This window comes from Vigna unguiculata, chromosome 3 (assembly GCF_004118075.2).
Source record: "Vigna unguiculata cultivar IT97K-499-35 chromosome 3, ASM411807v1, whole genome shotgun sequence".
Classification (NCBI taxonomy): Eukaryota; Viridiplantae; Streptophyta; class Magnoliopsida; order Fabales; family Fabaceae; genus Vigna; species Vigna unguiculata.
Genome location: NC_040281.1, coordinates 1,902,014 through 1,928,898, shown reverse-complemented (window position 1 = coordinate 1,928,898; position 26,885 = coordinate 1,902,014). Strand labels below are relative to the sequence as shown.

General features: G+C 32.5%; 3 protein-coding genes across 3 annotated transcripts; 2 read left to right on the top strand and 1 right to left on the bottom strand.

The window, feature by feature from the left end:
• Positions 1-10,612: 10,612 nt before the first annotated feature.
• LOC114178033 (hexokinase-1-like) lies at positions 10,613-16,884 on the top strand. The gene is made up of 9 exons (XM_028063707.1): positions 10,613-11,069; positions 11,793-11,943; positions 12,021-12,203; positions 12,701-12,775; positions 12,969-13,124; positions 13,231-13,329; positions 13,404-13,534; positions 15,596-15,677; positions 16,139-16,884. Exons 1-9 carry the CDS (start codon positions 10,798-10,800, stop codon positions 16,484-16,486), a joined length of 1,497 nt encoding a protein of 498 aa, XP_027919508.1. The 5' UTR covers positions 10,613-10,797; the 3' UTR covers positions 16,487-16,884.
• Positions 16,885-17,921: 1,037 nt separating this feature from the next.
• On the bottom strand, positions 17,922-19,440 carry LOC114179824 (probable 3-hydroxyisobutyrate dehydrogenase-like 1, mitochondrial). The gene has a single exon (XM_028066290.1). It carries the CDS (start codon positions 19,412-19,414, stop codon positions 18,404-18,406), a length of 1,011 nt encoding a protein of 336 aa, XP_027922091.1. The 5' UTR covers positions 19,415-19,440; the 3' UTR covers positions 17,922-18,403.
• A 483-nt stretch (positions 19,441-19,923) lies between these two features.
• On the top strand, positions 19,924-22,051 carry LOC114175674 (uncharacterized tRNA/rRNA methyltransferase slr0955). The gene has a single exon (XM_028060454.1). It carries the CDS (start codon positions 20,119-20,121, stop codon positions 21,793-21,795), a length of 1,677 nt encoding a protein of 558 aa, XP_027916255.1. The 5' UTR covers positions 19,924-20,118; the 3' UTR covers positions 21,796-22,051.
• Positions 22,052-26,885: the final 4,834 nt, after the last annotated feature.

Here is a 26,885-nt window from a genome sequence, read left to right as displayed (position 1 = left end):
TGATACGATTGGTGCCAAAAATAGATTTTTGTTAAAGCTAAAGAAAATCTTGTGATTTGACAACAGTTGGAGGTTGGAAGGGTATGATTCATATTTATATTGGAACTTGTTCATGATAGACGAAGTATAAGTAATAAGGAACAAATCTTGAGTCATTTATTTCTGGTTTTTGTTTTTCGAGTGTAGTTAAATAATGGAATGATTAAAAAACGAGAAGGATAATGTAAATTTTGAGAAAAGAAAAATGTTGAAATTGTGGATTATATAATAGTTTTATGGTGAAATTATTTGTGAGTTGTGTATAAAGAAGAAATTGTTAATGTGAATTATGGTGATGTGACAGTGGTATTTAAAAGTAGGTTTGCATGAGGTGTGAAGTGAGTATTGATTGTTGGTTTAAAGGGAACATGGTGGTTGATTGGGGTGAGGTGGGACCTTGCTTCTGAATTCAGCATCTTTCTTGGAGGCTGTGGTGTGGCTATGAACTATAATAGCCAGATATCATGGAAGAACCACATGACATGATCAATTCTCATATACTCTTGCCTTTGTCTTTCAATTACTATACTTTATTTTCGTTAGCATAATTATGAAATATTATTAATAATTTTACTATTAATTGTTATGTTTAGATATTAATTAATAAATTAGTTTAGGTTTTACTAGTTGTGATAATTAGTATAGTTTTGGATTAAGACGTCAATGCTAGTAAATAGAATTACTGATAAAATTTAGTATTTACTATTCTTATTGAATACTAGAAAGTTATTTCACTTGAAAAATATATTTATTTTCTCAATCACGGTTGAAAAACACATATTAAAAACAAAAACTATTACATTAGATATAACCTAAATGGATATTGTATATGAACATTTTATATTGGTTAAAACTTACATAGATATAATATTGAGTATATTTTATGCAATTTTAGATTATTTTGGGATACACAGCATTGATCTTAAAATTATATGTTCTGCTTTCTTCGTTAATTAAAATTCGCTTACATAACTCAAGTTTATAATTAATTCTATATTTGTATTTTGATTCTAAAAGTGTTAAATATAAACCAACCTAACTTATATCGATAGATTAATATATAGATATAAACTGAAAATGAATCAATTTGATCTAACTCACATTTTAATGAGTTAAAAACTTTATAACTCAACTTGATCTATTAAAAATATACTTAACGATATTTTGCTTTTTAATATATTTTATGTATTTATTGTTATACGATTAAAGGATATTAATTTGACTCGCTATTCATCTATTTTACCAAAGATAATAGTTAAAAATTAAAATATTAACATACAAAACATTTAAACTATACGAATATTATCGAACAATATTATAATATTTTAAAAAGATTAAATTATTTATTTACGTAATTAGAAATGGTAAATAATTATAATAATAAAAATATGAAGAAAAAAAAAACTAATAAAAAGTTGACGTTGGTAGGTTCTGAGGAAACATTTTCAATTTGACTCTCTTTAATTCATGTATTAAATGAATGTTTCAATTTGATCCATATTTAAAAATTTTTAATCCAAGTTAATTCAAATTTAAACCGGGTCAGGTTAAAATCCATTTTGTGATTATGTTATAGATGGTTATATCTCAGTGAATCATTACCGTCATAGTAAGTTTGGTTGAATTTTATTTTCCCTTTAGTGTAAGGAACTTGAAGTCACATACATATTCAGTTTTTGGTTAAATAAAACATATAACTCAGATTCTATTTCAGCACAAATTTTAATGAGACAAACGCGCTTTCAAAGATTAAACACTATATATATTCTTTCTGTATAAAACAAGTATTGGCAAGGGGTTTCAACATGCATTATTTCCAAGCTGGAAACATTAATAATTCCTCACATACAATTTTGAATTTTAACTTTTTTTTTAAGCTAGAGTCTATAAATTTGATTTGTTGTAACTAAGCTTGTATTTCTCAAATTCGATTTCTTGGGGGTTGGGGCATGTGGAATGCAATTTTTATATTCAATATATCTCATGAAAACAGAATTAAATATCTATTTATAGTACACTTGGCAAAACCCTATAAATAGTAAATAGCTAAAAACAGAAGCTTTGGTCACCAGATTCCCCTTTTTCCTCCCATCACAAACTTTAACCTTTAGCCAAAAAGGTTAACATTATATGAATACAACATTTGCACATTTGAAAAAAAAAATCAATTTTTTTTGTCTTCAATTTTATATGTACACAAAGAACTATAGTAGGTTAGGATTTTCCTCTTTACACCCATTAAAGATTATGAAAAGAAGGGCAAGTATGAGAAATGTTTGGTAGAAATTCGTTCATGTGAAATAAGTTTGGGTTTTTTTTTTTTTTTAAAGTTTAGTTAGATTAGTCAAAAAATAAGAAAGAGAGTTGATTAGTGATGAAGTAACTGAAAAGATTTTGAAAAAAGACATGCTAAGCAACTGGGTTTACAGAGCCAGCTCTGATCTTGGGATTCAGGAAAAAGAATATCTCATAATTCTCATCAACATGGGAAATGTATACCTCAAATAAAACTTCATCACCAAACCTTGCAATTAATTAATATAAGATCTATGTACTTCTTCATTCACCATTATTTGTGTCATCTTTTCTCTCTCAATAACCCTCATTTTCCTTCCTCACTTGGAAGTTTTGTTATCCAAGAAGATTGCATCTTGCCAAATCTATCAAAGAAAAGAGCAACACTTGGAATTAGAGACCCACACGCTTGTCATAACCCACGTGGGGACTCTTTTGCTGCACATGCTCATTACACATTGTTTGCATCACTCACAAGATTCATCATTTTTCTCAACTTTCTTAATTAGCCAAGTCATGATCGAAAAATCTCGAACATAACTAAAAAAAAAAGATAGAAGTATAATATATTGGTTTAAGTTTAGATCTGAATTCAATTCTATTGAATCAATGTATAGAATAAACAATATTTCTCACTTTTGAATTTAATTTGCCCATGAAAACCTTAAATTTTACCTTGTATTTCATGTTTTTGACTTGTCATTAACCCTCTACTGTGTATTAACGTGCGTGCGCCTTTTCATTTCGTCCAATCAGCATTCCCCAGTTTGGTCACTGATTTTGATAATTTTGACTATGACCTGATTAATTAGAGGTGTTAATTAGTGATTAATTTATTATACCTTTGCCCCGAAGAAAAAGCCAGAAGCAGACAAAACCGTGGATTCCATGTAGCATTGCCGTGTGCAATGTATGGTGGTTTTTGCTTATAAGAGATTTGGGTGTTGTATAAAATCCATGTTACGGGATTAAGCGGATATTCCTCAACTTTTACGGGATAATTATTTTTTAATTAAGTTCTGTTGTTAACATAATTCGATCCCCACCCTACAAACTAATTAGTGGTCATGCAACTTGCAAATCAATGTTTTTCTGGGACCAAATGATCCATGATGCAGAAATATGCAATAAAGTTTAGAATTGTTCGAAGCTCACGTGGTCATTGTTTTTTAGTGGTGGTGCAGTCAAACGATAGAAAGAGTGAAGTGATCAGCATCCATTACAACAATGGAGCATTGCAAACATTATCTCTAAGGTTGTCTTTTAGTGTTGTCAAAGTAGATATATTTATGCAGGAAGCAGGGGGCATTTTCACAAGGGGTGTATACAAATTGAAGCGCAATACAAAATGGGAAATGATTATAGTTAGATATGGTTGGATTTTGGGGGGTTAATTTTTTTGCATTGATCTGTACTACACACATTATAATTAGCTGATATGGATTGCATGTTTGAATATGGAAATCAATCGTAAGAGTCATTAAAGAATCATTATTGCTGAATGAATGAATCCCATGAGACCATAAAAAAGTCATAATCACTTCCTCCACCAAAGTAAAGACACAAACCAGAGTCAAATCCCTTTATTGCCGGAACTCAATATATATTGTCCAATTTCATTTCACAAAGTAATACTTTATATGGTTAGAAAAGCTTTCGGAATGTTTTAAACCATGACAGTGTTAGAGAATAAGGTCAAATTTCGATTGCTGCAGAATTCTATATTTGTATTCATGAAAACTACATCAGGATAAGTTTATTTAATGATTAGTGTTGAGACTATAGCTTGAAAAGGAGTTCTGAATTACAAAGTGTTGTGGTTGCATGATGCTCTCACCAAGTTGTTTATCTGCAGTCCCCACTTGCATTAACTGCAAGTATGGCCACCACGCCCTGGAATCAACAATTGTATAACGTGATCCACTTCAATTTCAAACTAAAGCTTATAAAATTAGCACTTCACACCACCTGATTCAAGATAATTCGAGATATATACATCTCGTACGTAAAATTATAAAAAATTAAACTAGACATTAATAGATAATGTGAGGTAATCTGAGGGTATATTCACAATACATAACAATACGCCAAACTCTCTTTTCTTTCATGTGTAACATCCACTCATCAAATGATCAAGCTCAAGCTGGGTGGTTCATTTTCTTCTCTGTACTTTACTGATTAAACTATTGCTATAAATATTCAAAAGATATAAACATACAAGTGTGTGGATATGATCTTTAAACTTGAACCATTTTTTATCATACAATAATTTTTCCAACCTCAAATCTGTTAGAGTTTCTATAAGCCCGAAACTCTGACATCTGCTTCAGATCGCTCTGTTTTTCAGATCTCTTTTTCTAACAAGTGACCTTGTTAAAGAGCAAGTGTGAACTCGAAGTTTATATTTATTGGATTAGACAAACTGGAAAGTATATACGTTAAAAAATTAAAAATTTAATACCTTACATTTTGTTAGTCTATTGTAATATTAAAATCATTTGTGTAATTAATTTATTTAAAACTCTTTAGTACAAATCATTCAATATTTTACTAGCTTTGTATTTCCAACATTAATAGCTCTAGCTTATTTATTAGCATGTTGATATTTTAATATTCTATTTTCTAAACCTCTATTTCTTGAATTTAGGAAAATTTGTTCCAAATGAATAAAAGATGATGAAAAAGAAAAACTCCTACCTTTGAGGCTAAGAATGTCTTTCTCTTGTCAGTATTTTTTCCTCACGTAAGTAAAGTAAACCAAGAAAAAAAAAGACGTAAATTGGCCCAAGACCAGACAATAAGAAATCAAATATGTTTTATTTGTGCACCCCAATCATTACTAAGTGCATCCCATACTAATGGAAAAGACTAAAATATTCTCTCTCATTGCCCTATGGTACATTATCATTGCGAATGCCTGTGCTGCAGAAGAAGATAGACAGAACAGCGTTGTAAAAAAAAAAAAGTCGTGCCAGAAAGTACTATATATGTTTCAGAAATTTTATTCCAAATATTCTATTTCAGAAAGTTTATTCTAAAATGTATTTGATTTGTTTGGAAAATCCTGTTCGAAAAATCTATTCCAAAAATTCCATTATGAAAATCATGCTCTAGAAATTCCAAAAAACTGATTTCAAAAGATTTTTAAAACATGTAAACCAAAAGTCACTTTTACAAAGACTAAAATGTCATTTTCAAATTTGTGAGTGTGACAAAAAAATTATGGGGGTGCAGGAAAAAAAAGCTGAAAACAAACTCGGACTAATTTTATATAAACAATATAATTTGTTGGGCCATTGTTTGTTACGATCTTATAGAGTGACAAAAATGTTAGCCTCCGGCATGTTATAACATTTTCGTGAAAAAAAAAATTAACTATGACATGTTTAAACCAAGTTCTCCCTATGATTTCTAAAAGAGGGAAATAAAATTAAAACTAAAATTTATTCACACAAACTAATTTATAGAAATCCTAAAAGGTGATATGTGATGTACCTGGTATTAGTTAAAAAAGCTTTAGATGCGTACCTTAGACCTTGAAGTTTTTTAGCCATTGTCAGAGATTCCTCGGAAATTTATCTTGAGATATTTTTGTTTTCATTTTCAAAGAAAAAAAAATGTTTGGTTGAATATTAGAAAATAACATATTTCTAGTTTTAAACTATATATATTTTTCGTATATTTCCCTCACGAGTGACAATTAAAATTTATCATAATTTCTATTTATCCTGATAAACCCAGTTACATACAGTAATTCGGAAAAGCTAAGCTAATAATATTTTATATAGTGTGCGTATTTGATTACATGTTAAAAAAATTGATGTTAAATCGATGTAAAATTAATTTTTTAATGCAAAATCATAATGCGTTTGATTTCAAAAATCAATTAAAAGACAAAAGAATTAAATTGAATGAGAAATAACTCATTTTTCTTCATAATTGATTCTGGTTGAATTAATTCTCCAACTTTAAATCAAACACATCCATAATTCAAGTCATCACATAAACTTATGTTTAAAGAGTTGTTGATGTAATGTTTCATTTTTTTTTTCACTATACGACAATAAGAGTCATCCTAAATAAAGCCATGAATGGTAGACGTGGATATCAGACAATGGTGATAAAGAACGTAAGAGAGATTAAAAATTAAAACAAATAAAAACCAAACAAAATTTTAAAATTTTCAAAAACTAAAAAAATGAAAATGGTTTTACCCTTGAGATAACATTATTATTGTTATTATTATTAATCACCGTATTTAATTTTAAAGTTTAGTTACAATTTTATCTTTGAAAATATTTTAGAAAATTTTAAAAATATATTTAAATTATTTTTAATTTTAATTTTTAAATAATATAAGACTATTAAACTTTGCGAAAGAATCTCCCTAATCAAAATCTATGGAGAAGAATCAATCCTCAAAAGTACAAAAATACCGTTGTTTCCAAGCTGTGAGAATCACGCTACTTGAATAAGAAGAACAACTACTAATATGAAAAAAAAGCATGTTTGTAATGTGTCTTCGAATACACATATGTAAGAAAATTATCATAACACATAATTTTATCATAGAACATCTGACATAGCTACGTCAAATAAACATGTTGCCTTGTCTATCCATTTCGGGCACAAAATTGGTGGTATTATTCGGTTCTCTTTATTGTTCTTTTCATGTTTAAACACGATATTTATTTTTACTTTTTTTTCACGGATTGGTTCTATTAATTTTTCCGAAAGAGAAAAACTCAGCATAAAAAATAGTTTATATGTAAATCAATTTTAAGTTGTAAATGAATGAATATTTCTTTATCAACATAAAGTATTGGTGAGTAATTTGTTTGTTTTTGAGTATTAGTTGTGGTGTGATGTTATCATTGAATTAAGAAAACGTAATTGTGGTGAGAGGACACGTTGGGTATTTTATGTAATAAAATATCTAAGCACTAACATTGATGAGAATAGAATATCAGGTATTATAGCTTTTACGTACCAGCAAATTATGGCCTACGTCCTTGTCTAATTGAAAACGATACGTTTATTATGTCATCAAAATAATAACAATAAATTCAAATCTTTACTTAAAATAAAATATATATATATATATATATATATTATGGAAGGAAGAGAAATTTCAGAAAACACAAGATGTTGAAAGGAATAGAATGTTGGTGTGGTTTATTTTGTACATGTAGTTAGAATTATTATTATTATTATTATTATTATTATTATTATTATTATACACATGAATGCTTAAAGAATATATCTTTTATTCTAGAAATAAATAAATAATGAAAGAATATTTGGCGTGAGATGTTGGATTGGAATGATTTGGTTACACTTCCAATCAAAACCTGATCGCACCCAACATGCCTACAACAAAACCAAACCGTAGATAACTACTAAACAACACCAATCTTTTCAATTACTATTTCTTTTTCTCCTGCACGCTTCGTCAATCATTATTGTCCTCTTCCGTTTTTGTGTCATTTCATTGTGAATGAACACAAAAACCATCACTCAAAGAGGGGTTAAAATAAGTGAAGATGAATTGTTGTGGTTGCATTTTGATGACAAATATTAAAAATGTTGTGGTTGAAGCGGTAGGGTGAAAGAGGAAAAAGAGAAGACATGTGATTTAAAAAGAGGTGAGGTGTGGTGTTTGGGTGTTTAAGGTAAAGGTGAAGAGAAGGTGTGGAAAGTACTGTGATGTTAGAGAACACTGAAATTTGCATTGTCTAGGATATGTTTATTTGCATTGTTTAGTTTTTTTTAAGCTAAATGAAGAGTCTTTTTATTTAGAGTTTTTAAGATGGTTTTGACTTGGTAAGTCATGTAAAAATATTTTGTGAGTAAATTGAATCGATTCATTTTTATTAATTTTTTTTTTGGTGTATGTCAAGTAGGCTTGTTTACAAAATAGTTGTTATATTTTAAAGAATAAAATTATCAAAAATTAATTTATTAAAATGTGTTTAAATATTGTAATTTATAAATTAAATCATTACAATTTAAAATTAAAAGAAATTTTATTAATGACTTAAAATTTAAAAATACATTTTTAAGTTTTTAATGTTAATAAAATGGTTGTGAGCTTGACATTAGGTCAAGTCTAGCCATCATAATTTTGTTATCAAATTGGACAACTTGTTGATTTTGTTATATATGAAGGCATAATTTTATCACAAGACACGTATCACTGAATGATAATTGAAAAAATAAAATAAAGAGAAAAATTTTTGATAAACAAAAGATTGACTTGTATGTCTTGAATTACACATCTACTTATCTTCATCTCAAGATCTCAAATGTTGATTTTCATATATAAATTTTATCTTATTCTTCAAGAAGATAATTTTATGAGTTTTTAAAACTAAAATTTGTTCACCTACATTGGGAGAACTTTAGTTAGGATTTTTATGTCCATTGGACTTAAGTTCCAAAAGCCTCACATCATACAATATCAAGTTTTAAAAGAGTTATTCAAATGTGTGATCTATTAACAAGTGTACTAAGTCTAGTGTAATACAATCAAATGAGTTGTTGTATCCACAAGAACTTAACAAGTAAACCGGTAATTGTTTAACTTGTGCACCACTTTTGACTTTTTCTTTTAACCGCCTTTAATGTTCAACACCACTTTCTTTTGACTCAACTATAAAAAGCTATATTCTAAATATTTTAAAATTGCCCTTTAACGCTTAATGGCAAATTTTTTGGACTCAGTTGCATTATCCTTTAATTCTTTTAATTCTCTTAATTTTTATAATCTGGTTTATTTTATAGTATAATATCTTCGTCTTTAAATCTAGTTGTTTGCATGTTTATATCTTTAAACTCAATTTATATTTTATTTCATTATTTCTATCTATTTATATTTATTTTAAATTTATATTTGAATATATATAGTGTATTCTAATACTTTGATCTTGTGGACCTAATATATTTTATATTCAAATCCCTTATCCATTGTGATTTGATTTATTTTAATCTCATTATCTTTTGGAATTAGTTCTTTGTAATGTTATCTTATATATTCTAACAGCTTTAACTTTTTGTACCTATTTTATCTCAGTCTAATACTGTCTTTTATGTTATATTTGTTTTAATTGACTTTTACAATATTGATTAATAATTACAAATATGTGGATGGTCAATCTCTATATATATAAAAAAAAAAACTTAATATATAAGTAACTTAAAAAAAATGGGGAACACAACTTTCCTCACTCCATGTAAGATTCAGTTCTGAATGTAAGTCATAATAATGAAGTTCACATGCAAAGTGGATATTAAGAGAAAGTAAAAAAAAAATAAATAACACATATACTGAGTGAGACGATTTGTAATTCAAAATTTTGAAATATTATATATATATTTTATTTATTTACACATTTGTTAGGACACATGCAAAAAAGTGTCTCTTATCTGTCACTGCCTTCTTTTCTTTTGACATATTTACTTATTCATACCACCACTCATCTTCCTTTTTCTATGCAAATAAGAACCTTCCATTTCCATACTCTTAATCAAACTAAACTTAATATAAACCTATCCCTATATTACTCTTTCAAGCTTATGAATTACCAACAAGTGGTGATTTATAATTAGTGAAAGCAAAATTCTTGTCTAAGGAAACTTTGTCCCTCTTTGGCATTATTTAAAAATTATAATAAATGAACTTTTAAGATGGAAAAATATAAGCCAAATGATTTCATTCTTTATATATTTATGATGAAATTCAATAGTCATTTTTCATTTATTCTTTTGATCCCTATGTAAGCTCAGCGGTGAACCTATTAAATATATTTACCTTTTTGTTCTTTTTACTTCTTAATTTTATACATCTGTCCTCTACCAAATAATAGAGAAGTTGAATCTATCACTGGGTAAGCTCCAGAAAATGAAAGGTGCTTAGTTCTTGAAGAAAGTTGTTGTAAATTTCATTATATATATTAAATTTATAGAAATAAAAAAATTTCAACCAAATTTTTTTATAATCTTCTTATCCGGAAATTACTTATGTTAACCAATCAACTGGATTCCTACTCTTTTTTTTTTTTTACCGAAAAAAATGAAGTTTTACATCAAATTTATAAGATTGAGGTCAGATTCGGTATTTCAACTCAACCCTAATGAAAAATTTATTGATTTGTTGGTTTAACCATTTTCTAAGCCTCCATTTGAAGCTCACAGAGAGATATCTACAATATTTTTTCAAATTTTAATTTTTTTTACTGTGTTTAACACTATTTGATGTATATGTATGTATATGTTGTGTTTCTGTCTGTCTGATTTCATTTCACCTCTCTTTCCTAACCCCCCAAGGCCACGCCACTGTCACTTTCCCACAATGTGCACCAACAACAACAATCTCTCACTTCCCCACTAAAATCTAATCTGGGTTTCATTCTTCAGAGGACAAAGTTTCGGACTTTGCGGGATTCGGCTTGTTCCACTGCTGTCATGGGCAAGGTCGCGGTGGGAGCTGCCGTTGTCTGCGCCGCCGCCGTTTGCGCCGCGGCGGCGCTGGTGGTGCGCCACCGCATGATTAGTTCCCGCAAGTGGAGTCGCGCCATGGCCATACTGAAAGAGTTCGAGGAAAAGAGTGGGACCCCACTTGCGAAGCTCAGACAAGTGGCTGATGCCATGGATGTTGAGATGCACGCAGGTCTGGCATCTGAAGGTGGTAGCAAGCTTAATATGTTGATCAGTTTCGTCGATAATCTCCCTACTGGGTTCGTGGATTTATCTATCTCTTTTCCTTTTTCCCATCTGTTAGCCTTTTTATACTAATATTAATAAAATATGTGATTTTTTTGTCTCTATTTTTTGTAAATAAAGTTTTTAGTAAAAAGAGTTCGAGACACTTGAGGATCAGGATGTCCCGGATTTGTTGTCTGTCTATTTGTCCTGCTCTCTGAAACGTTGATCTTGTTGTTTTATTTGACTTTTTAAATGGATTTTTGGTTAACCAATGTTTTTCCTTTTCCTTTTTTTTTTGTTTTTTTCTGCGTGCTGTTTATTTTGCGTTCTGAATTTTGATACGGTGAACTGACAAATTTGGATCAGTCGTGTAGTAGTTCACTTCATTATATGCATTATCTCAATTATGATCGTATTGTGGTATTGGAATGTTAAGAGTAAAGATTACAGCTTTTTTGTTCGTTGTAAATCCGGGGTTTTTGAAACTCGAACGTGATTTGTCACGATGGTTCAAAATGATACTGCTTTTTAGCAGTTCAGAATTTACGTGATTAAATTGGAGGAGTTTACTAGCATATCATTCATGGTTCTGTGACCTTCTGGATTATAACGGTTTATCACTAAAGCGTTTGATTGTTTATATTGTGGTGTGAAGAATCTGCAGTCAAGATGTTGCTGAGAGAGAAATATGAACTAGTTATTCTTAAAGATTTCTTCTGTGTTAGTTCATTGATCACCATATCCATTACATACAGGGATGAGAAAGGACTCTATTATGCGCTGGATCTTGGTGGCACAAACTTCCGTGTCCTTCGTGTACATCTGGGTGGGAAAGACAAAGGTGTTATTGGCCAAGAGTTTGCAGAAGTTTCAATTCCTCCAAATTTGATGACTGGTTCTTCGGAGGTAAGTGTGTTATGGGAAAATCGATTAGACTATTAAGCCTTGCTACACTTTGACACATATTCATTATGTTGTTACAGGCATTATTTGATTTTATAGCCGCAGCTCTTGCCAAGTTTGTTGCTTCAGAACCAGAAGGTTTTCATCCTCCCCCCGGCAGACAAAGAGAACTGGGTTTTACATTCTCATTCCCAGTGAGGCAAACATCAATTTCATCTGGGACTCTAATTAAGTGGACTAAAGGTTTCAATATTCAAGATACGGTAATTCTTGTTGCCTTCATGTTATTCAAGAGGAGTGCTAGCAGTCCTAGCACACACTTTTTTACACCTACACCTACTATTGGTTAAAATATACAAGAAACTACAAAATCACAAATGAAGCTGATTAATTATATTTGAAATGAGAGCCACAAAATTTTTTGATCTCATAAATTCAACCAATAGTAGAGAGTGTGTTATAAAACGTAATGTTAGCATTTTTCAATATTCAATTTTACTTGTGCGGACACTATTTTCTTCCTGTCACTCGACTTCATTACACTGGGACGTATAGTCCAGAAATTTGAACGAGTCACTCTCTTGTTGTATTAAGTTTTGCAAGTCTCCAGATATTGCAATAGTACAATCATGATTTGCCTCATTATAATTCAAAACTGCATCCTAGTAATAGGATCTTTCATTTTTTTTAGAGAGTGAATTTCTTGTTGATTCTCTGATCTCTTACTGAGCATGGATACTCCTTCATTGTTTGTTTGTAGGTTGGTGAAGATGTGGTGGGAGAGTTAACCAAGTCCATGGAAAAAATTGGGCTGGATATGCGGATTGCTGCTCTAGTCAGTCTCCCTCTTCTCTCTTTTTTTCTTTATATTTTATGGCTAGGATTTGAGCATCAGATTTCCAATATGTGTGTGACTGAGTTTTTTGAGTTATAAGAGTTTATTATGTCAGTTTTATTTTATTTTAAGTCGTTCTTGGTGGTTTAGTATATAAACTGGAAATGAAACTTAACTTGCTGATTTGATGTAGGTTAATGATACCATTGGAACATTAGCTGGAGGCAGATTCTACAATCAGGATGTAATTGCTGCTGTGATTCTTGGTACTGGGACAAATGCAGCATATGTAGAACGTGCACATGCTATTCCGAAATGGCACGGCCTTATACCAAAATCTGGAGATATGGTATGTAGGTTATAATGTGTGAGATTTAATTTCTTGTGAAAGAGTTGTCTTTACCGTGTTACTATCTGGTGCCGAAGCATGCTCTGATTATTTCTAAATGTTATAGGTTATAAACATGGAGTGGGGTAATTTCCGATCATCAAATCTTTCTCTTACAGAATATGATCTGGCTCTTGATGCTGAGAGTTTAAACCCTGGAGAACAGGTAATAATCATCTATGGTGTACATTTGTTTAATTAACTAAGGCAACTCTAACATTATCCCACTGTTGTTCACAGATTTTTGAGAAATTGATTTCTGGCATGTATTTGGGGGAGATTATTAGGAGAGCTTTGTTGAAGATGGCCGAAGAAGCTGACTTTTTTGGAGATACTGTTCCACCCAAATTGAAAGTTCCTTTCATACTTAGGTATGCTAATTCATACTGGCAAACGTAGTTGTTAATACTGCACTGGTGTAGAAGTGGCCAGTGGCTGCTATTTGACATTTTGGGTTGTGGTAGTCATGACTGTGAATAGGAATCATCGTCTCTCTCTATTTTTGATAGAGAGAGATACAGAGAGACCCACCCTTTTTTCTGTCACAAGAAGTTCAAAATGAATATGAGATCAAACAGCAATGCTGGTAAAGTGCAGCTCTGTTTCCAGAAAATCTGCTGCACTGGTCAGTTCTGGTGTTCTTTCCAACTTTCCAGTGAAACCTTATCTTGTTCTTTCCTTCTGCTCTGTACTCTCTCCTATGGAGCTCTCTGTGTTCTGTATAACAGACCAACATAGGTCCTTCATTTCACTGCTCTGTCCCTTCTTTTCCCTGGTCTTCTTAGGGCTGTTTGGTTAACATGATAGGATATGGAATGATAGGATAAGAGTGTGTGAATTACGTAATAAGAACTTAGGCTTATGTTTAAGTTATTTTGATAACCAAAGAGAAAAAGTAAGGTTAAAATGTTTTCATATTAGTGAGTTATTTTGAAGAGATTCTTGGAACAAACAAATATTAGCTTATGGACAAACCATGATATGAATCCGGTAAACTCTTTCCTATCCTGTCTTTGGTAGACACAGAATAACAACTAAATAGTACTATATTATTCTATCATGTGTAATGGCATGTGATGCAAGTCGTAGTAAATGGCAAAATTACCTTTGTGACCCAATTGCAAATCACTTTTTGTAAGTTCATTTTGACAGTTTTATGTCAATTTTTCTATTATTTAAATTATAAAAAATATTAAAGTAACAATATAATTACATAATTTTAATAAACTTATTTAACTCTATAAATATATAACTTTAATATGGATGCATTGAATTTTAGAACTATTATTTCTAAATCTTGTATTGAACTCAATTAAATTTTAAATTGTATATAAATTATGTAAAGTATAAAATTAGTTTTAACTAAAAGAGTGTAACACGTAATGTACATGTTTTATATGCTTAAAAAATTCATTCCCATTTTAAAATAACATGGAGAATGTGGATATGATGATAACTAGATTCGTGAGCTGCCACTGATAAAAAGGAGCACAAGTGATGCAGTGAGAGTGCAAATGAAACACAGTAAGGGGACAGATGGGCGGAGAGAACTTAAGTGGAAAATATTTTAATCTTATCCTGTTAGCTTCCAACATAGCATTCATCACAAGATAAAATTCAACTGATGAAAAAGATAGGATAGGATAAGGTGATAAGGTTGTCTTATCGGATCCAATTGGCTCACAAAACAATGGATTAAGATAGCAGGATATAATTTCTTATTTTATCATAACTTCCTTACCATGATCACCAATCTATCCCTTATTTGTAATGAGTTTTGTCTCCATCACTGTTCTGTCTCTTTTTTGTTCTTTGATTACGGTGCTATTGACTTGTGTGTTTGGCTTATATATTTTTTTAATGTTTAAGGATTGATGTATGAATTATATAACTTTATTCATAAACCGAGAAAATTAAGGTGTTTGCTCTGTTTAAACTTTTTGTGTGGACCACTTCAGTTTCATCATGTATTTAACTTTTGACAAAGTGTTGTTCCCCCCTTTTCTATTTAAATCTTATTTCTCAAGGTTGCTTGATAGTTGCTCTGTTGTTAATTGATGGCCAAGGTCATCACATGAACTAACTTGTGCATCAATTTTTTTTTTGGAACTTGTAAATGAAGACAAGATTTATTACCATTTCTTTATGCCGTGTAAATGGGGAAATGGTAATATTATTCTCTATGTATAAGCTTAAGATAGAAGGACAAGTAAGAATTATTTTTGTGGCATTATTGGTTTGGTATTACATTTTTATCCGAAAGTGTAAAAATTGTATTCATACCAATCAATCTTAATAAATTGTATTCACTTCTCATTTTGGCTTTTATTCCACAGTGTGCACTGTTTATGCTACCCGTGCTCTTGTTGAATTGTATAACTCTTCATTGCAACATATACTCACTTTTAGAGTTTTGACATCATTTTTATTAGGACGCCTGACATGGCAGCTATGCACCACGACACTACTCCTGATCTGAAAGTGGTTGGAAACAAATTAAAGGATACATTAGAGGTATGCATGATCTGCTGCGATTTTGAAATATTTCTATCTGTGGGGTTATATATTCTTTTATATATGAGTTATGGTTATTTGAGAGATTGTGGTTCCATATGGTTATATGTCATCAGTCTTACACATATAAGGCATTTGACACCACTTTTACACAAAAACCTTAAGACAATGGTGTTATGGGCCTTTATTCTTATATAGTGTTTAATTTTGTCTTTTCTATCAAATGTGGGACTTTGACTCTTTTTAACTCACACTTAGACTATTTCCAAGACTATCATGTCTCACATCATTCTATAAATTGCATTTTCATGAATTGGATGTGGGGGGCCAGAAACTATGACACGATAACATAAACTAAACTACCTATTCTTTGTGACCTGTCTTTTAAAGTAAAAGCATTGTGATTATGTTTAGTTTAGGACAATAAAAGTTGGTGCTTCTAATGCCCTTCATTCTGTCAGATCTCGAACACTTCCCTAAAAATGAGGAAGATTGTTGTGGAACTATGTGACATTGTTGCTACTCGCGGGGCTCGGCTTGCTGCTGCTGGTATTTTGGGCATCCTGAAGAAACTAGGAAGAGACACAGTTAAGGTTGGGGAGAAGCAAAAGTCAGTGATAGCATTGGATGGAGGATTGTATGAACACTACACTAAGTTTAGAGAATGCCTGGAGAGTACACTGAAGGAATTGCTGGGAGAGGAGGCTGCTGAGACCATTGTCATTGAGCATGCTAATGATGGCTCCGGCATTGGTGCAGCCCTTCTAGCAGCTTCTCACTCCCAATATTTGGGAGTGGAGGAGTCTTAAATTATTGCTGAGGGAATGTAATACTAGTTTCATTTTTTTTGCTTAGGTAATAGATCAACACATTGAAGCAATGATGCCTTGGTTATTGGTCCTGCAGATCATGTCCACCGGGAGAGGTATCTCTTCTTACTGGGGCATTCATTATTTTGGTTCCGGGTTTGTTTCTCCTTCGTTAAGGAATAATGTCAAAGATATAAACTTAATCATGAGTGACTAGTCACCTTTTGCGGAATGTAGCCAACCGGAATAAAGCAGGACTTGATGCATTCAAAAGCCTAAGTGCTTTTTTATTCAAACCTTTTCTGAGTTATCAGTGAAGACTCGGGAGTTGTTGCTGTTGCTGTTATTATTATTGTATTGTTTTATTATCTTGTATGAAACACGCCCAAGTTTTTCAATTTTTTGTCAGTGATTTACCTCCGCTAGAGAATCTTGGATTTGTTTTTTGCTTTTTCTTGTTCATGAGAAAAGTAAACATGTTTTTATCATAGCTTTTTGTGAAAATACATAAATATCAGACTTCAAACTCAATTTGGAAAATTTCTACTAAGCAAGCCAAGTATGTATCAATTTGGTATATACAATGGTTGACATGACAATGGCAATTTTAATGTCGCCGCATGTATTTATTGAAAAAGAAAATGTGGCCTCTGAAAACACGTTTGAAGGAAAAAATTGAGGTTAGAGTACATTGAAACAAATTTTGCTGGTCTTTGTTGTGCTGTCGGTAGAGTTGTTGATGGTGGAGTTTGTGGGCAATGTTAACAGCGTGGGATTGGAAACATAGGTACGTAATTTTGTATTCATTTTTTCAAGAAATGAGGCTTTTTGATGGATGGAGAGACATTATAATAGTAATAATAATATTATTTGTTATGAAGGTTCATAAATTTTGGATTCAAGGTTTTTTTTTTTTCGTGACGTATGTATAAGTATTAGATTAGATTTAATACGTCTCGATTAATTACGAGTACACGTATTATTTGACTTTTTTTAACGGGTAAGGATGAATGAGTATACAGCTAACCAGTGTTTGTATATGTTCCGTCATTTTGATATTTATATAACTTTTTCATCATATATATATAGACTACATTTTTTATAAATATAAGTTCATTATTATAATAGTTAAATCATTTAAAATAACGAACTTAAAATTATAAATTTAACTAAACTTTTAACTTTTATTTTTTAACGTCTGAATTAAAATCGGTAACGGTAAGAGCATACGCGTCTGTCTTCTATAAAATTCAACTAACGATATTGGTGCTTGTCTCAATTTAACTCCAATTATGAAATCAAGACAAATACTTTGGGTGGCCAATTTTGGTTTGTCATCTTTCTGTATTATTATCGCACATTTTACTATGATGCAACATAAGCCAATCTTACCTAGCTGTCCTCATCAAAATTTCCTTTCGTCGAGGAGAGTAAATAGATAGAAGAAAAGCTTTCATAAGTAAGCAACATTCACAGGTCCAAGACCAATCCAAACATCACAGCAAAACAATAGTATAAAACCTACTCTACAGCAAACATCAACCTTGTTTTTGCGAGGCCCAACTACAAACCTCGTAATCGGTATTGTTTTTTCATGCCATCGACTAGGAAACCTGGAATAAAGCGAAATGCCATTGCTGCCACCTTCTATGCATTCTGGAAGTTACATTTCCATGATGTGAAAACTTCACTGAAAATAGGATAATTAGTTTATAAGTAACTGATACAACGGTGTTATAACTCTTGAGATAAAGAGGTAGAACACATTTTCATGAGCATCATACATAAATCCCCAACATTGTTGATACCAAAGAATTCTTCAAAGAAACAAAAGGGTAACTTAATCAGCAAACTTTATTATGCCACAGGGTTGTGTGAGACAACAGAGTGCAGAGGGCAATGCGTTGTTTTGAGATTTCAGGAATCGGAGGGAGGAAGAGAGACATTGTTGAGTCGCTCGAGTACCAAAATCAGAGCCTGAGTACCCAAATTTCCTTCACCATGAGCCTTAAGCGACAAATAAAGCTGTTGAGCAAGAGCCAAACCAGGCAAAGCAATCCCCATATTCTGACACTCCTTCAGACAAATCCCCAAATCTTTAACAAAGTGGTTCACGAAAAACCCCGCTTCAAAATCCCTCTTTAAGATCCTCTTTCCGTACAAGTCCAGCGACTTCGAACCGGCCGCGCCGGTGGAAATCGCCTCCAGGAACAACCCTACATCCAACCCTGCCTTGTGTGCGTACACCATGCCCTCCACCAGCCCCACCATCGTCGACGCTATCGTCACCTGATTCGCCAATTTCGCGAATTGCCCCTTCCCACTCCCTCCCATGTAGTTCACTTTCCCCATCACTGAAAACAAGGGTTCCAGATTCTTCACTGTCGATTCCTCCCCACCGGCGAAAATCGCCAGGGTTCCGTTCTTCGCGCCGCGGTCTCCGCCGGAGACGGGGGCGTCGACGGAGTGGCAGCCTTTGGCCACGGCTGCCTCCGCAATTTCGGCGGCGAGGGAGGGCTCCGAGGTGGTCATGTCAACGAGGACACCGCCCGGGCGGAGGGCGGCGAGCGCGCCGGAGGTTGGGTGGAGGAGGACGGAGCGCACGTCGGAGGGGTAGCCGACGATGGAGAATACGACGTCGGAGCGGGCGGCGACGGCGTGGGGGGAAGCAGCGAAGTGGGCCCCGAGGTCGACGAGAGGTTGGGCCTTGGAAGCAGTGCGGTTGAAGACGGTGAGGGTGTAGCCGGCCCGGATGAGGTGGGCGCACATGGACTGGCCCATGACGCCCGTGCCGATCCAGCCCACACGCGTGTTTGATGGGCTTATGGGCTCGGCGGCGGCCATCGAGTGTCGGACGGTGGAAGAGTGGTAGTGGCGGATAAGACAGTGGAGGGAGCGGGGATTTAGCAGGGGAGAGGGGAGTGGCATGTCTGTTCTTTTGCCAGCCACATATATTCTTCAATTTAAGGTGAACTTGGTTCGAGTTTGACTCACCAAGTGAAAAGTATTATTTTTTAATTAAAGTTGCGGATTCTTTTCATATTTTATTTACAATATTTCTAGGAGGTAAGAAATACTAATTTTATTGTTTTTCTATCCTTAATGAGCTAAGAAAAAAAATTAAATATAAAGAGTGATGTTATTTAAAGTTCAAATAATAATTTTCAAAAGAAAAATAAACTTTTTATTTATACATTATGGTGTAATTTTGGATTCACCACCTTAAATATTTAAATTTCAATGTTTTGTTCTTGTAAATTATAAAATCAGTATATTTTTCATATTCACATAAGATTTCATTATTAATTTACATTTTTGTGATTATTTTAAAAATATTTATTAATCAATAAAAAGGTCCAATAAGAACATTAAAGATTAAACGGTGTCGTTTAATTGCCCCTACGAACAATTATAAATCGTCTCTTGTAGTCTCTGTCTGCCCTAATTTCGCTTACACATCAAAGTAAGGAAACAAAGATAAGGCATTTTCATTTCGAAAACTTCACTGTACTTTTACTTTAATCCAGTTCTCACATGGTTGCTCCTTCCTCAATCCTTTATATCAATACTTGAGATTCTTTTCTGGGTTTTCACTTTGACGAGTTCGTAGTTATTCTAGTGCTACTACCTCAATGTACACCAACATCTCCAAAGTCCAGGCATTTCCTTTTGCCGCTAAAATCTCTTCGCAACCCAAATGCTTCACTTCACCCAACGCCTTAAGGTCTCTATCTTTACCGCTTGCTTATCATCAAAACCACATCTTAATGATCCCCACTTCACATAAATTTGGAACCTCGGAAGTGTGGAAGTCAGCAAATCCGTACGGCTTTATGCTACAAATTGCTAGAAGATATTATAGGTCAAGAAGTGGCGAAAAACAACTTCCTTGGTTAGAAGTGGCTAATGAGGTTCAGGGAGAAGGTAAGGTGGTGGAGAAAGCAAAGATGACTAGGATTAGTGGCTCTATTCAGGAGGGTTCAGCAAAGAAGGTGAGTGGTAAGTCCTCTTGGGAACAATCCATTAAAAGGTTAGATAAAAGCCATAAAACAACAATTCCAGAAATTAAGCCGAGATCAGCAACAGCTGCAACATTTTCTATGAAAGGCGGTGCATCGACAGCTGCTAGTAAGGAAAGGAAGAGTGGATTGGTTGAGAAGGCTGGAGAGCACAGGAGTGATTATGGCAAAAGGTATGTGAAGTATGATGATAGTGACGAGGAAGAAGTTGATGATGAAATGGGGGAGGAGATTGAGGATCAAAGGTGGGATAACATAAAGAATAGGTTCAAGGGGACGGTGGGGGCAAAGGTTGGAATGGAGAGACCCGAGTTTCGAAGATGGAATAAGCAGGAGAACTGGGGTAGAAAGACATGGAAAGAGGCCTCTGAATCTACTGTGCCTAAGATTGTTGGTGAAGGGATTTATGGGGTTGGTCCAGTTTTGGCTGCATTGTCAGCTGATCGAAGGGAATTCTATGCATTGTATGTTCAAGAAGGATTGGATTTGAGTAGCAATAATAGGAAGAAGAAGGACAAGAAAGGCTTTGAAAGAGTTCTAAAGATTGCTGAGAAGCTAGATTTGAGTGTAAAAGAAGCATCAAAACATGATCTGAATATGGTGGTTGATAACCGTCCTCATCAGGGTTTGGTTTTAGATGCTTCACCACTAGAGATGGTGAAAATAAAGGAACTGGACCCTGTTTCTGTTGATGAAGGGAAGGGTTCCCTTTGGATAGCCTTGGATGAGGTTACTGATCCACAGAATTTAGGGGCAATAATTAGGTCTTCATACTATTTTGGAGCTTCTGGGGTAGTGTTATGTGCCAAGAATTCAGCCCCATTGAGTGGTGTTGTGAGCAAAGCAAGTGCAGGCTCTCTTGAGTTAATGGAACTTAGATATTGCAAGAATATGATGCAATTCTTGGTGTCTTCAGCTGAAAATGGTTGGCGGGTTCTTGGGGGCTCTGTCTCCTCCAAAGCTATTTCTTTGGATGAGGTTGTACCAGGTCCGCCTACTATTCTTGTTTTGGGCAGCGAGGGCACTGGTTTGAGACCATTGGTGGAGAGATCATGCACTCAGTTAGTTAGGATTCCTGGGAACATTCCTCTCGACCCAAATACTAGTGAATTGGATGGTGAAAGTAATGATTTGAATGCTCAGAGCTCTGGTAGAGAGTTTCTATCATTTTTGGCCGTGGAAAGCTTAAATGTTAGTGTTGCAGCAGGTGTACTTGTTCACCATTTAATCGGGAAGAAGTTAGTGGATTCATTACCAGAGGTCAATAAACAGATTGACGTGTCTGAGTGAGACTGCATTGCCTCAATTTATTTAGTTCTATCTTACTTATTGTTTGCCGATGGATCACAGCTTTTACTTCTTTGAATACAGTGTAATTCCTCCTTCTTCATTACTTGATTATGTATTCATAATACAATCATGTAAGAAAGTTGATCTGTCCTGCCGTGGAGTCGGCTCACAAATTTTGACTGCAATATAACTTGAAGGCTAAATATACTTTACATAATTATTCAAATGAAGGAAAATTGATCAATTAAATAAAAAAGTTGAGGCTTCTGCTGCTTATCACATCGAAGTTGTATTAGTTTATAGTTTTGTGTTATTTTTAACTTGAATTGTATTGTTTTGAATTTCAGATGTGATTTTTTCATTATAAATCAAATTTGAAACAATTGAAAATTATGATTTATTTTTATTGTGGCTGTGTTTCTGTGTTGAAGTTTATGAGGTGGCTGTTTCTTTGTCCTGAATTTTGCACATTGTCTCTATATAACATGAAATCCGTGGCCTGCTTATACTCTTAACTTTAGCTGAATCCCTATGACTCCATGACAAGTGACACCATCTAACGGAGTATAATTACTTTTACATGCTCATATTGCTTTTTCTTTCTGGTTCTTGTTGAAGTTCTAAAGGACTTTTGGGTTAAACGTGTTATTACTTTCTGCCTTGTTTGCAAAATGTATCTTACCCATTCCTACAGAGTAAAGTTTCAGGCTCAACAACACCCACTGTTAGGCTACTGAGATCTTTTCAAACTGAAATTATCAAGAACAGAAATCGAGAATAGGAAGCAAATAGTTTTTCTGTATTAAAATTAGTAAATGACTGTCCTCAAGAGCAAATCCCTTTCTGAACCAAACACGACTTCTCAAGGACCAACTCAACAAATGTCTGACAAACTTCTATTATAACTCTTTGTCTTGGGCTTTAGTTACAGACTGGGCACCCTAACCCACACCTACAGTTCTTTACTGCTTCTAGTGGTTTCTGAGGTCAGTTCGTCCAGGATTAGAGCCACATGACATCAAGATCTTGTGTTGGCATATGTTAGGACTGTTGGAAAGGGGTAGTTAATTAGCATAGGTAGAACATTTCTAGGTAAAGGGAGTTACTGGAGGGAAAGGAATTGTTTCATATTTGTTATCGTTTGTAAATTGAGAATTATCTCTTTGGGATATGAGGGATCGTTGTGAAGTGGAAACCTTTGAAAGAGTGATCTCTCTCCTTTGTTCTGTTGTGTTGCAATCATTCAAGAAATACTATCTTTTCTTTGCTCTACTTTCAGTTCCAGGTTGCGAACGGTCTCATTAGTGAATGGCTAGGTTCTGAATATGATGAGTGGTAACTGTTGCCATGCAGTTGCAGTTCCAGCAGATTGAACTTTATGATACACACTAGCCTTGGATCTTAAGGTTCTCCACTTTATGATAACTGTTGCTTTGTATTTTTATATACACCGTATTTTAATATTCCCATGTATTTTAGATATTTGCATTTTGGCAACCAAGAATTAATTTATTCATTTCATACTCACTCGCAAGATTTGTATTACCAGAAGCAGTATCACAATCCTCTTTTTCAGTGTTATATTTAAGAAATTTTATTATTTGTAAATAATAGATGCTTCTATTCTGGAAAGACAGTATATAACATATAGGCATAATATCACAATATAACTGGAGCATTACAATTTTCATTCGTGACCGTTATCATGCAAACATCTTCTTCATGTCTTGAACAAGGTACGACATGCCTTAGTTTACACTAAATAAATGTTAGAATATACAAAAGTATCTTATCATATCCCATCACATTTTAAATTATCTTTTGGTTTAATTTCTCTGTTCATCTTTATCCCTTATGAATAGTTATCATCTTTCTTTATCTTAGTATGATTTCCCCCTGATATTTAGTTAGATTAATATACATTAGAGTTAGTATTATAAATTTTATGAATATATAAAAAATATTCTGAAATAATGATATATTTCTATTAATATTAATTCAGTGATATATTTTCTCTCGTGTCCTTCCTTTTCTCCATCTATAGCAGTCTGGGATGTCATCCTCTTTTACTGTTTATAACTTCATTCTTTCTTAAAAAGTAAAATTATTTTATTTTATAGAACTTTCTCCTGAACTTCTTTCACTTTCTATAACTTGTTGCTTAATTCCCATTAGTTACAATTGCTGTGTATCTTCTTCCCAGAAAGTTTTGATCTTCCATTTTGTCTCCATGGTTGAACTCGCTTTCCTCTGTTCAAATCTGTGATCGCTTTGAAGCTCATGTTTAGTGTGTCTCCTTCAATAATATGTTTTTTGTCTTTATTTTTACCCTAGCTATGTCCCATGGAGTGTTGTTTGTGTCCCACTCTTTACTTCTTTGGATGTGACTTTGGGCTTTTACTTTGATATTGTTTATCTCTCGCTATTTTTTTTATATCTTTAGGTCTTTGGATCTCTCTTTTGAATGCCTTTATGTGATGTTAGTTTAGTGCCTTAATCAGCACCCTTTCATTCCATAAAGGATGATCTGGAAAGTAAAACTACATTTCAAATTATCTTTTCAAGATGAAAGTTGGAAAGGGGAGAGTTGCACGTGCTTTTATTGAAGTGCAGGAGGAACTTGCTGTCCTTAGTTTGTGATTCCTGTACCTCATTTCATTGTTTGGTGACCACACTTGGCTTCATGCACCCTTGTTATTTGGAGGTTGCACTTGACCCTACTTCTTTGGCTAATGCTGCACACTTTACCTCATCTCTCGTCTTGTTTGACATCCATGTTTGGTTTGTTGTGTCCCTCTAGTTGTTCTGTGGTTGTGCAATATTTTTAGGTTGTTCTTTCCTTTCCCTGACGTTTTAGGACTTATTTGTTTTCTATCAGAAGAAGGGTTTTCTTTATAATAAGCTTCAGATTGAGTGTTAGAACCTATGGAAATGTCTTTAGCTTTTATTAGAATATTTTAGATGATCCCCTTCAGGATTATCTTTTTTCTTTATATACAGGACTAATTACGTACGACTTCATCTTATCATGATCTGTTCCTCTGATTTGTTAGGATTAAGTTTGATATTAACAAGGGTTATATGTTCTGTGAATATATCAGATATATCAATACACTGTGGTACATCTCAATTTATAGCAAGTAGCAAGAATTCAATGCAGACAGAGAGAGATAGAGGAACTCTATCATCTAATTACATATTATCATACAATAAAAAATTGTTAACTTCAAATGAGGAAAACAGATTGTACAATTTTTTAAGAGTTGATCAAAACCATAAGGAAATTTCTCTTTGTCTGTCTGATACAAACATGCCCACAAAAAATATCTTCTCATAAGAAGCTATGGGGACAAGAGGATAGAGTAGGGACAAGATAACAAAGTTCCCTGTGCAAAAACCTCATCTATAAATAATATATGGACATAGCAACAATACAGCGAAAAACCACTCTCCTAGATGACCCTTAAGATAAGGGGATGTTTTTGTTTCTTTCCTTAAGATTCATTTGGTCCTTATGTTTCCATAATTTTTATCATCATATATAAGCATTGCAATTTTAAGTGGTCAATAACTTGTAATTCCTTGATATGTCTTATTTTTTTAAAGTTGAAGTGAATGCTATTAATTAAAGTTTAAGTGGTCAAGTTGTATATTACCAAAAACATATTCTGGAGTTGTAGTGTTGACATTTTTGAAGTTCGACCTGTTGTACAGGCAATTATTTTTTTAAAATTTTAATGTGAACATCTTTCTTCAATCAGAATTCAACATTTGCTTCACTATTTTTTTCTATATTTTTTAAGGACTGAGCCACACATAAACGTAAATAAATGACAAAATTATCAAATATTCATTTTTCTCTTTTCTTTTTCACATCTGGAATCACTATTTTATTTTATAAGATTAATCCTGTTTCAGAATTTCAAATGTCATTTTTCATTTAGAAGTAGTACTTCAGATAAGAGATTAATTTCTATCTTCTGAATATAAATAAGTAATTATGCTCATTACTCTTAATTTGTATATATTCTCCCTACTATTAGTTTCTCCAAGATTGTTGGGCCAGAAACTAGTCTCGACCTCTATACTAAAAATATTTCAAACTTTATAATTAATTAACACGTTTCTGCATGAATACTTGTATGGTAAGTAGATATACTGTATCCAGCTACTATGCCAATATCTGTCCAATTACATTATAATATTTTTGAATAGTGAGTTTCATAACTTAAAAAGAAATATAATTGAATTTGAATTTATTTTATACTATATTATTTATATTTTAAATTCTTTTTACAAAATAATTCAAATATGTTCATTAAAAGTTTTTCATTTGAATAAACTATTTAAATTATATGTAAAATGCTATTTTAATATTGAATAATGTTCAATAATTAAATAACCCTTAACAATTAAAAAAATGTTAATCTATTTTCAATTAATATTAATTAAAATTGCTTTTAGTTAAAGTGCACTAAGATATTTTCTATTGAAATAATTATTGTTAATTAGTATTGTACAAAATTATTTTACAAGGCTGAATATATAAGTTATACTTTATATTTATGACAAATAATTTATTTTTTGATACATTTCTATTTTTAAATATTGACATTGTTTGTTAAAAACAATTCAAATTTGGGATTAAAGATACTGAAATGGTAGATTGAACAAAAATTATGTCAAAACAGACATAACATAATGCTATATAGGATGCACATTATAAAATATTTAAATTTTAAAGATAAAATTTCTATTTAAATAAAACTTTTAATATTCAGTTAACTTATACCCTATTAAACACCTCAGGCAACACTAAGAGTGTAAGAATATATATATATATATATATATATATATATATATATATATATATATATATATATATTAGAAGAGTGAAATTGACCCTTTATAAAATAACATGAGTGATTGAGATGGAAAACACGAGAAAAACATATATTCTTAAAAGTTTTGTACAAGAGGATATTGAACATTATTTTAAAAAAAAATCTTGAAAGGTTGGATTATAAGAGTGAAGAAGGGTAGGTTAGAGTTTGATTTTTGGTAACCATAAAATTACAAATAACACCATA